General features: G+C 40.5%; 1 protein-coding gene across 1 annotated transcript in view; it reads right to left on the bottom strand.

Moving 5' to 3' along the window:
* elapor1 (endosome-lysosome associated apoptosis and autophagy regulator 1) overlaps positions 1 to 13029 on the bottom strand; it is an 89531-nt gene that overhangs the window by 61029 nt on the left and 15473 nt on the right. Inside the window, 2 exon segments of the mRNA XM_052034974.1 lie at positions 3915 to 4101; positions 7148 to 7268. Coding sequence (XP_051890934.1) covers positions 3915 to 4101; positions 7148 to 7268 — 308 coding nt within the window.

The following is a 13029-nucleotide window of genomic DNA, read 5'->3' as shown; positions in this document are numbered from 1 at the left end:
TATAAACATTTGACTAATTGACACTAGATGTGAACTGTACGTAACTGTTCCGATTTGCATACAAATTCAAATTACCAACAGACTCAAAAGCGGAACTCGTTCATAATCCGGGGACTTCCTGTAATCAGAATTGGTTGGTGGAAGGGCTATTTGGCAAACTGACCTTTGCACTACTTACTCCCAGACCTACACCACCAGGTCTTCTTCTTGGGTACCTGGGAGACTTCAGACCCAGCACAAAGCCTGTGGATGATTTGCTTCCATTGCAGCTTTGCAAGTTCTGAGGTGGCTGCTAAGACCAATGTGGGAACTGTAGATGAGGCAGGAGGTACCTCACAGGGTGAGTGAATGGGAGTTTGGGAGGTGGTGGGAAACTTCTGCCATTTATGCTGCACTTCTACATACTCCTGATACATAGACTCGAGATTTCAAATACCATTCCAAATGCTCCCTCTCCACTTGGTGCGGTTGTACGTCAGGGATTCTCATGAATCAGTGAGGATGTTGCAATTTTTTCAAGGAGACTTTGAATTATTTCCTCAATCTGCCTGGTAATTTCTAGCATTCAGAATAAAGTGTCTGTTTCAGGAGTCTGTGTTGGGTATGCAAATAACAAGGCCTCTCCAATGCAACTGATTGAGTGTAACCAGAGCCTCAGTGCTGGTGATGATGAACTGGGAGAGGACACTGATGTTGGTTTGCTTACCCTTCCAGTGAATTTGGAGGATTTTTTTTTTTAAAAACACAGCATCGGATGTATCTTTCCAGTGCCTTGTGGTGCCTATAGTAGGCTGCCCAGGTCTCAGATACTTATAGGGAGGGATTACTGCTGCCTCATAGGCCATGGGTTTTGTGCCAGGGTTTGAGCACAAAGAAACACAGTCTGACTTCATGTGATAGTTTTAGTTTTAAATGAAAAAAAAAACAAGATGCTAGAGAAACTCAGCAGGTCAGGCAGCATCCATGGAGAAAAGCAGACTGTCAACATTTCAGGTCAGGACCCCTCTTCAGGACTGTAGCTATAGTTTTTATACTGTTTCTATAGTTGTAGTTTTTCTCTTTTTTCATTTCTTCATATGTATTTGAGAATCACTATAATACCAGGATGAATTTTGCAGTGCTCTCCTGATGCCAATTGGAAGCACACAGAAGGCTGACAAAAAAAATGATGCAATGCCATTTTCTTCGGGGTTCTTCAGCTCCTCAGCTGCAGTCAGTGCCGATATGCAAGAACACTTCTACATTACGTTAACCAAATTTTATCCCTGTAGCCGATGTATATTGGTCAAGGTGTTTTGAATTCAGAGTGATTTGTAAAACAATATTTTTAGGGCCTAGAAAGGGAATCACACTTGTATTCCTGGGTCAGAGCATCATAGTGCTGTACAGCACAGAAACAGGCCCTTTGGACCAACTTGTCCATGCCAACCATGATGCCCATCTGCACTAATCCCATTTGCTCATAATAGGCCTATATCCCTCTACTCCTTTGCTATTCAAGTACCAGTCCAAATGCCTTTTAAATGCTGTAATTGCATCTGCCTCTACCACTTCCACTGGCAGCTCGTTCCAAATAAACACAACCCTCTGTGCAAGAAACTTGCCCCTCAGATCTCTTAAATTTCCCCACTTTCACCTTAAGCCCATGCTCTCTAATTTTAGACTCCTCCACTCTAGGAAAAAGACTGATTATATACCCAATCTATGTCCCACATAATTTTATAAACTTCTATAAAGTCACCCCTCGTGTTCCAGAGAGAATAAACCCAATCTATCCAATTTCTCCTCCTAATGCTTAAAGGAGATTTGTTGTCTGTGATAAATATAAATGATTTGTAAGAAAATGTAAGCCGGCTGATTTGTAAGTTTGCAGATGACATGAAAATTGGAGGAGATGTAGATAGTGAGGCAGTTGTCAGAGGATATTTCAGGATATAGATCATTTGGAAATATGGGTGGAGAAATTGCAAATGGAGTTTAATCTGGACAAGTGTCAGGCGTTGCACTTTGGAAGGTCAAATATTAGAGGAAAGTATACAGTAAATGCAGGACCTCGAGGAGTATTGATGGACAGAGGGATCTTGGAGTGCAAGTTCATAGCTCCCTGAAAGTGGCAACACAACTAGATATCCTGACTAGTTGCATCACAGTCTGGTACAGCAATTCTAATGCACAGAAATGCAAGAGGCTGCAGAGAGTTGTGGATACAGCCTGGTCTATCATGGGCACAGCCCTCCCCACCACAGATAGCATCTACGGAAGATATTGCCTAAAGAAGGTGGCATCTATCATCAAGGATCCCCACCATCTGGGTCATGCCCTCTTCTCGCTGCTACTGTCAGGCAGGAGGTACAGAAGCTTGAAGTCTCACACTGCCAGGTTCAGAAACAGCTACTTTCCTACAACTATCAGGTCCTTCAACCTACATGCACAACCCTAACCCGATCCCAGAAAAGGAACACTACAGACCACGTCTTGCACTACCATGGACTTGTCTTCCATTGTGTCCTTGGTTTTTTTTGCACTAAGGTCTTACTTTTACACAGTCTTTTGTTTCACTGTATGGTATAATATTATGTATAATTTATATTTGGTGTGTTGTCTGAACCTACATACCAGTGATGTTGCTGCAAGTAAGTTTTTCATTGGACTGCACCTTACAGTACTGTGCACACAGCAATAAGCTTGACTTGATGTGGTGGTAAGGATGATGTGAGGCATACTTGCCTTCATCAGCCAGGGCATTGAATAGAAACATTGGCAAGTAATGTTGCAGCTTTGTATAACTTTGGTTCGGCCACATTTGGAGTATTGTGTGCAGTTTTGGTCACCACATTACAGAAGGGATGTGACGGCTTTGGAGAGGGTACAGAAAAGTTTCACCGAGATGGTTCCTGGATTAGAGAGGATTAGCTACAAGCAGAGGTTGGACAAACTTGGATTGTTTTCTCTGGAGCGTCAGAGGCTGAGAGACAATTTGATTGAAGTACATGAAATTATGAGAGGCATAGATAGGGTAGATAGAGTCTTTTTCCCAGGGTGGAAATGTCAAATACTAGAGGAAATAGATTTAAGATGAGAGCAGTAACTTTAAAAGGAGATTTGCAAGGCAACTTTTATTTTTACTTAGAGAGTGGTAGGCGTCTAAAACGCACTACCAAGCAAGGTGGTAGAAGCAGAACTGGTAGCAACATTTAAGCAGCATTTAGACAGGCACATGAACAGGCAGAGGATGGAGGGATGCAGATCATGTGCAGACAGATGCAATTTGTTTAAATTGGCATCATGGTCGTCACAGACATTGTGAGCCAAAGGTCCAGTTTTATGCTGTACTATTCTACAATCTATGTTCCATAAGTAAAGCACACATTCCAGACAACATCCTAGTGAATCTCTTTTGCATTCTTTATAATGCTACCACATTCTTTCTGTGGTGTGGTGACCAGAACTATACACAATACACAAGTGCAGCCTGACCAATGTTTTGGGCAGCTGCAACATGGCATACCAACTTTTACACTCGATCTTGATGAAACTTTATCCATACTTATGAAATTTTTCCTTTTTCCCTGGCCTTTCCATATTTTCCTAAGATTAGACAAGTGTAAAAATACATCAAGAATTTAACTGATGAAAATAAATGAGGATATGTCTGTGATTCCTCATTGTGTCCCCAGTCACTGAAGCTTCAAAATGAGAGCACGCACTCAGGAAAATTTTCCTTTTAAATGTAGCAAGTGATTGAACATCAAGCTTTCTGAAACTTAAGCTAAATGATGGCATTACTTTATACCTCACATTTCAACACTTGCTATCATATGATAACATACACATTCTGTGACAATATCAGAATCTTATAACAAATTAATAATTTCAGACAGGAGGGAGATTGGTTAAAGTACAGGTATACCTACATAGTACAGTTGTCAGTTGAGTCTTCATCTGATGTGTCTTGAGCTACTCCTGAGTTAACAAATCCTTGTGGAACTGTACCCCATTCATTGAATTCAATGCCTGTGCCGAGGGAATAAGTGCCAGCAATGCAGTCTCTGCACAATTGCTCCTTCATGTCTAAGAACTGACCAGCTCCACAGGAGAAAGCTACAAAAATCAAATTAGGAACTTTGGGAAGACTGCCAGTTTAGTCAAAATTTATCAAATATATTACATACTTTTAACTACCATGGTTTTGTAAATAATAACTGCTTTTCAATTCACATAATTAAACACAAAGATTAAATGTTTTTACACATTCATTTATTAGGCCTTATCTGGAAACGTATCACAAAACAATGGCCATGATAACTAATGATGCCAATTTAAGACATTGAAATTTGCACATAAATAACTTACACTAGACACGTTTTCCTTCATCTTTTATCCTTTGCACTGATTCAGCAAAATACCCATCAAAATTCTGCTACTCATTAACACAACTATAACTTCACTCAAAAGGCCAAACTGTGCAGATTTCCTATTTTTACACATTTATTACTTGTCCTAACTGAGATCACTAGCTGAAGTAATCTATAGGATTAAACCATTTCCGACTATCTCTCACTACGTTTTTGGAATCTTCAAATGTATTTTATGGGATCAGAATGAGGTAGAATAAAATTGAAAAGCATATACCTTTCATACATTAAGAGAGGCTTATGGAAAGTATATAATTTTATGGTGCAAATCTCAGTTGTTTGAGTGATTTGTGCTTGTTTTAATGTTCAAGCATATGCCAGTGATAGAACATGTGTGGTTGAACAGAGAGACCTTGGAGTACAAGTACATGGTTCCCTGAAAATGGCATTGCAGGTTGACAGGGTGGTGAAGGCGGCTTTTGGCACGCTGGTCTTCATCAGTCAGGGCACTGAGTACAGAAGTTGGGACTTTATGTTGCAGTTGTACAAGACATTGGTGATGCCACATTTGGAATAATGTGTACAGTTTTGGTCACCTTGTTATGGGAAAGACATCATTAAAATGGAGAGAGTGCAGAGAAGATTTACGAGGATGCTGCCAGGACATGAGTTAAAGGGAGAGGTTGGACAGGGTATGACTTTGTTCTTTAGAGATTTAAGAGTGACATTACAAAGGTGTATAAAATCATGAGGGTGAATGCATATGGTTTTTTCCCCAGGGAAGCCTCTAAACCTTTCCTATACATGTACCTATCCAAGAGTCTTTTAAATATTGTCATTGTACCTGCTTAGACCACTTCCTCTGGCAGCTCATTCCATATACCCACCATTCTCTGCATGAAAAACTTGTCCCTCAGATCCCATTTAAATCTATCCCCTTTCACTTTAAGCCTAAGCCTTCTAGTTTTTACTTCCTTTTCCCTGGGAAAAAGATTGTGTGCATTTACCCTATCTATGCACCTCATGATTTTATTCATCTCTATAAGATCACCCCTCATTCTCCTACGCTCCAATGACTAAAGTCCTATCCTGTTCAACCTCTCTATAACTCAGTATCTCACATCTCGGCAACATCCTCTTAAATCTTTTCTGCACTCTTTCCAACTTAATGACATTTTTCCTTCTTCAAAGCAATCTTCAGAAATCAATCAATTAACCAGAACTTCAGGTATTTCTTAATTAATCTTGCTGTAAATACCCTGAAATTCTTTGTTGAATGAGATGCTAGTGATTTTTTCAAAGTAAATTAACACAACTCTCTGGCTCCAAAGTTTGGGTGTGCAGATTGTAATTATTCAGATAAATATTTCAAAAGTAATAGATTATTTATTTGTAAATGATCCCTTAATTATGCATCTATGCCCCAATTTTTATTTTGCACTCCATGTTATTAGTTTAAAGCGATGCTGTTTATTTCCTGGTTTCTGAATGAGAGAGTTCTTCAATGCATTTGCCTGCCCTGCCAGCTTGAGAACAGTACTGTTGTTGGCTGCAAGATCCTCTCAAACTCATTCTCAATAGCAACTGATCCACGATACAGAGATTACTAGATCCTTGGAGGAACTTTCTTCGAGGCCAACAGTAAACACTCTCCCTTCTCTGCTGACCAAAAAATAAATTTTCCTCCTCCAGTGTCATCAAGCTGAATGGCAAAATAGCAAATTCCAATCAATCAATAATGAAAAAGAAATTAAGATATTTCATTGTACCTCAAGCCATCAGCAAATACTTCATAAGACTACATTGTATTTAGATGTTTGATTTCTAATGAATGTTTTTATAAGTAATGCACAAAATTCTCTAAATGGGTTTAAAAATGAACTCCAGGATATACTGTATGTAGTTTTCTTTGCATAACCTATATAATTAAGCTCATAGAAACATTATACAAGTTGAGTGAAATCAAGCTCAATCCAGCAAATGCTATATTAGAATTTTACATTTTTGTAGTTTACTCCTTTCTTTCTACTAGTTACTCTGCACTTCCTGTGAAGGTGTTGACTTGCATCTTTGGAAGTTAAAACGACAGGACAGGCTGTCAAAAGGTGTTTCTTTCTCTCAGTCTTTTTCTAAAAATATATATTCAAAACTAAGGTTGGCATTTAATAGGACCAGATGGATGTCAAATAAATTAAGTCACACACAGCTCATTGGGAGATAATGCATTTGAATACCATGGTCAACTGTTGATTTTAAAATATTATCTAATATTATAAATATTATCTAAAAGAACAAAATTAAAACTTGATACATGTCCTTAGAATTATTGAAAATACAGGACACAGAAGGAGGCCACTCAGCCCATTGTGTTCATGCTGATTAAAAAAGAGTGCTTGCTCTTTCTGATGAATTATCTAAATGTGGCATGGATTTCATTTTATGACAATATTGGAGGTGGTCATTTAGCCATTGAGACTATGCCAACTTTACATTCCTCATCGATATTTGCCCTCAATATCCTCAAAGGTTCGATCTACTCACCCCTAAGCTTCTAAATTTCAGGAAATTCTCTCCTGTAATTTAACCATTGAACTTCAATTCTACTTGACTCAGATTAATGAACTTTCTTTATGCAACAAAGAACAAAATGTAAGATTATTGTGTTTTTTTTTAATATAAAATGCATAGCTCCAGATTAGAAACATTTCATGGCAGGTGCTCTGAATGTCTGTGAATACTTTTACAGAAAGAAATATGATCAAATATTAATTTGAATCTGACAAGTGGCTTACAGCAAGCTGTGCCGTTGACTGGGTCTGGCAGTCCTATGCAACTTCCTGGGACATGAGGCACAGCAACTCTCCACCTGGAGCCACGACTATCACACTCTGTGTATTTATAGTAGTAATCCGACTGCAAAAAATGAGAAATGTTCCATATTAAACACACAAGCGTATGCTAGTAAAGCATATTGCAAAAAATTCAAACAAATTAATGGATATTAAAACTTCAAAGATGTAATAATTTCATTTAATCCTTCAGTATCACTGAAAGCAAAATTTAATATAAGTTAGGCATGATGTTAGTAACCACATTGGAAAATTATAAAAAACTTATTAAAAACACTCACTGAAGTAACTCAGATGCAGCAGAAAGTAAACATTTGCCAATTTTGTGAAAAGCTATGAGCATAAGGCAATTACATGGGCCCAATTAACATTATCTACTAGGCTCCTTGATCTAGTGATCAACTGTTACCTCATCCAGTTTTCTTACTGAAGCGCCATTTAGCATTGAAAATCAGAAAAATTTGGCAATAGCAGCTGACAAAAATTTTCAAAGGAAATATTGCTTGTCATTATATGTTGCCAATTATTTATGGAAATCAGTACCTGATTTACAAGAGCTACTATGGAGGAAAAGTTCGATTCAATATATGGAGGTGAACGTCATAGAACATAACAGCACAGTACAGGCCTTTCGGCCCACAATGTTGTGATGTGCCTATCTAAGAGTTTCTTAAATTTCCTTTATGCATCTGCCTCCACCACCTCTGCCAGCAGTGCATTCCATGCACCCACCACTCTGTAAGAAAACTTACCTCTGACATCCCCCTTATACTTTTCTCCAATTACCTTAAAACTATGCCCCCTTGTGTTAGCCATTTTTACCCTGGGAAAAAGTCTCTGACTGTCCACTCGATCTCTGCCTTTTATTACCTTGTACACCTCTATCAAGTCACCTTTCATCTTCCTTCATTCGAAAGTGAAAAGCCCAAGCTCGTTCAACCTATCCTCATAAGACATGCTCTCCAATCCAGGCAACATCCTGGTAAACCTCCCCTGCACCCTCTCTAAAGCTTCCACATCCTTCCTATAATGAGGCAACCAGAAATGAACACAACACTCCAAGTGTGGTCTAACCAGAGTTTTATAGAGCTGCAACATTACCTCGCGGCTTTTGAACTCAATACCCCAATTAATGAAGGCCAACACACCATACGCCTTCTTAACAACCCCATCAACCTGCACAGTAACCTTGAGGGATCTATGAACATGGACCCCAAGATCCCTTTGTTCCTCTACACTGCTAAGAGTCCTGCCATTAACCTTGTATTCTGCCTTCAAATTCAATATTCCAAAGTGTATCACTTTACACTTTTCCAGGTTGAACGCCATCTGCCACTTCTCAGCCCAGCTCTGCATACTATCAATGTCCTGTTGTAACCTACAGCAACCTCCTACACTATCCACAACACCACCAACCTTCATGTCATCTGCAAACTTACTAACCCACCCTTTCTAGCACATGCTCTTTCTTCATGTCGACATGCTCTAGCGTATCAGCCTGTTGTACGCCATCCTCACAAATGTTAAGGTTTCTCTCATTGGTGAATACTGAAGTAAAGTATTCATTAAGAACCTCCCCTACCTCTTCCGACTCCAGGCACATTTCCTCTTTTATCCCTGATTGGTCCTACCCTCACTCTAGTCATACTCCTGTTCCTCATGTACATATACAATGCCTCGGGGTTTTCCTTAATCCTACTCACCAAGGCCTTCTCATGCCCCCTTCTAGCTCTCCTAGGTCCATTCTAAAGCTCTCTCCTGGCTACCTTGCAACGCTCCAGAGCCCTGTCCGATCCTTGCTTTCTAAACCTTGGTTAAGCTTCTTTCTTCCTCCTGACAAGATATTCTACGTCTCTTGTCAATCATGGTTCCTTCACTCTACCATCCTTACCCTGCCTCAATGGGACAAACCTATCCAGAACCCCATGCAAGTGATCGCGAAACAACCTCCACAATTCCACTGTGCATTTAATACTTTCCCATGTCATTTACTCCTGTCCCTTTCCAAGGCTATGGTAACATTCAAGCAGTTATGATCACTGTCTCCAAAATGCCCTCCCACGAGAGATCTGAAACCTGATCAGGCTCATTGCCTAGTACTAAGTCCAGAATGGCCTCTCCTCTAGTTGGCCTGTCCACATGCTGTGTCAGGAATCCCTCCTGGACACTCCTAACAAACTCTGCCCCATCTAACCCCTTTACACCAAGGAAGTGCCAATCAATATTAGGGAAGTTGAAATCACCCATGACAACAACCCTGTCATTTTTGCATCTTTCCAAAATCTGCCTCCTGATCTGCTCCTCGGTGTCTCTGCTGCTGTTGGGGGTCCACAGAATGCTCCCAATAGAGTGATCACTCCCTTCCTGTTTCTGACTTCCACCCATATTAACTTAGCAGACCTCTCCAGGATGTCCTCCCTTTCTACAGCTGTGATACTGTCCCTGATCAGCAAAGCCACTTCACCACCTCTTTTACCTCCTTGTCTCTTTTGAAACATCTAAACCCCAGAATATCCAGCAGCCATTCCTGTCCTCATGACAGCCAAGTCTGTAATGGCCACAACGTCGAAGTTCCATGTTCTAAGTTCATCACCATTGTTCTGATACTTCTCACATTAAAGTAGACACATCCAACTGACTGCAGTTTTGCCCTTTCAGCTGCCTATCCTTCCTCACAGTCTTTCTACATGCTGCATCTACTTGTTCACTAAATGCACCAACCTCTAACCTATCACCTGGGTTCCCATCCCCCTGCCAATCTAGTTTAAACCCTCCCCAACAACTCTAACAAATGTGCCCACAGTAATATTAGTCCCCCTCCAGTTCAGGTGTAACCCATCCCTTTTGTACAGGTCAAAACTTCCCCAGAAGAGATCCTATTGATCCACAAATCTGAAACCTTGCCCCAACTCCTCAGCCACACATTCATCTGCCAAATCAACCTATTCTTACCCTCACTGGCATGTGGCACAGGCAGCAATCCAGAGATTACTACCCTTGAGGTCCTGCTTTTCAGCTTCCTACCTAGCTCTCTATATTCCCTCTTCAGGACCTCATCTCTTTTCCTACCTATGTTATTGGTACCAATATGTACCACAACTTCTGGCTGTTCGCCCTCCCCCTTCAGGATGCTGTGGACCCGATCTGAGGCATCCCAGACCCTGGCACCCGGGAGGCAATATACCATCCAGGAGTCTCTTTCATGTCCACAAAATCTCCTGTCTGCCCCCCTTACTATTGAATCCCATATTACTACTGCTCTCCTCTTCTCCCCCCTCCCCTTCTGCACCACGCAACCAGGCTCAGTGCCAGAGACCTGGTCACTGCGGCTTTCCCCTGGGCGTCCCCCACAATAGTAGCCAAACGGTATACCTGTTATTCAGGAGAATGGCCACAGGGGCGCTCTGCGCTACCTGCCTATTCTCCTTTCTTCTGACAATCACCCAGCTACTCGCCTCCTGCAGCTTAGGAGTGACTGCCTCCCTGTAGCTCCTATCTATGAACTTCTCGTTCTCTCATAGGAGCCAAAGGTCATCCAGCTGCAGCTCCAGTTCCCTAGTATGGTCTGTAAGGAGCTGCAGCTGGATGCACCTCGTGCAGATGTAGTTATCAGGGAGACTGGAGGTCTCCCAGAACTTCTGTATCTCACAAGGTAAACACACCACTGGCCCTGGAGCCATTCTAACTACTCTAGCCTGGCACTAAAGGAAAAATCAAAGAAAGAAAGAAACTTACCAGAGACTTCCCTTATCCTCCACCTCCTCTTGAGCTAAAGCCTCAGTCCCCCACTCTTACACTACTCCACTCCAACAATGGCCACTCCGCTTGACCCTACCTTCTTTTTAATTGACTGCTTTTAATTAGCCAATCAACTATTAACAATTTGCTAATGTGCCTCTTTTAGACTCCTGCAAGGTGAACCTCACAAGCATAGAGACCCACCACTTTTCAAAGGTCCTGCTCCAAATCTCACACCAACTCCTGATTCTGCAAGGCAAAACTCACAAGTGCAAGTACAGAGACTCACCTCTTTTCAAAGCTCCTGCTCCAAATCTCACTCCAACTCCTGAACATATACTTGAGTTCAAATACTAGTTTTGGACAATCCGAAATGACTCTTGTGATGGCATTGAGGAGTGCCACATAGTGAAAAGTGCTGTCATTTCATGTGCCAGTTCCTATGGATTTAAAAGTTTCCTTCCAAAATCTGAAGAATTCATAATCATTACAAAATATAGATTATTTTTTCAGTCACTTCATTTATCTTCTTGTTCATATTTTTGTTGGATTTTCCTGCATACAAATTAATTGATGCACTTGCTTCAGTGTACTTCAACACCAATCCATTAAATGCTTCATAATATGGTAAAAATGAGTGGATGCTTGTATGACTTCAATTATTATTTGCCTTAATTCAGTCAGATAAATCTATGTATTTTACAAGTGGAAGAACTAATACACACAATATAATTTCTAGCAAACTACCTGAAGTAATTATAAGACTTGTATGTGGAGTACTGAGTTGGCAATTGCTCTGCGAATTTACAGCAATTTTATTTTAACAATAATACTTCACAGTATAAATATTCTAGTTTTCAACACAGTCAAAGCTGGATTTCAGCAAAGTGCCGAGTAAAGCTCAAACTACTATGCCTTCAAAGGCTGCTGTTTTACATATTTACTTTTGAACCCACATTGACCTGTATCTAATTCCCTTCTATCGTGTGGAACAGCTGCTGAAGGGTTTCAAATCTATCTTTAGTAGTAGCACATAAACAAGAAAGGTGCTCAGTAATTTTAATTATTAAGTATTTTCTGTTGCCATTAATTCTGGACATGGTAATCCATGTACTTCATCTTCATTTGTTGCTTGGTCAATGTAGTCACTAAGTCACTTACTACGAGACAATTAAGTCCCCTACTCAGAGTACATTTACTATCCTTGCGTTTCTTCCAAGAGGTGTTCAACATGGAGAAATAATTGTTCATGAGCTTGAGAAAGGCAGTAGGTGGTAGACAGCAGAACATTTCTTTGCCTATCTTCTGATGGCATGGGAGATGGGGTCTAGAGTCAAATTTCAGGACTCCCAGAGTCATTCCCTCTAATCATATACCACTGTAATGCCACATCCAGAGAATCTGTCCTACCTGTGGCACAGACATACCTCGGGATGGTGACAGAGCAGTCTAAGGGTTGGTTGAAAGCTTTGATTCTATGAGGCTGTTGCTTAACTGGACTGTGGGACAGTGCTCCAGATCTTGGTACGAGTCCCATGACTTTGTTAACTTTGGTGGCAAGATTGATGTCAAGTAATTCATCCAGTTTTATTCTTGCTGTACTGTGGAGAAGCAGTTTCACGTAATCAAAACCTCGGTATGCTATTCCAGAGAGAAATCACTTGCTATGGGTCTGGAATCACACATCAACAGACTAGACAAGGATGGCAAATTCCCCTTTTTAAAGGATATTAATGAACCATAAGTACAGCCATAAATTATTGATAACAACCATTTGATGCTTTTACAGTCAGAGTCACTGAAACAAGCTTTTTATTCTAACTAAATGGAGAATTATAGTTTTCCAGAGAGGCTGTCTAGACTGGGATTGTCTTTTTTGAAACAAAGGAGACTGAGAGGAGATTTGATTGAGGTGTATTACATAATGAAAGGCCTTGGCAGGATGAACAGGAATAACATCTTTTTCTTTGTATGGAGGACAATAACCAGGAGGCATAGCTTTACAGTAACTGGTCGGATTATGTAATATTTCAATATTTTTCCACATGACACAGGAGACCATTTGGCCCACTGAGTCCATGCCAGCT

Source organism: Pristis pectinata, chromosome 20 (genome assembly GCF_009764475.1).
Source record: "Pristis pectinata isolate sPriPec2 chromosome 20, sPriPec2.1.pri, whole genome shotgun sequence".
Taxonomy (NCBI): domain Eukaryota; kingdom Metazoa; phylum Chordata; class Chondrichthyes; order Rhinopristiformes; family Pristidae; genus Pristis; species Pristis pectinata.
This window is presented reverse-complemented; position numbering and strand designations above follow the sequence as displayed.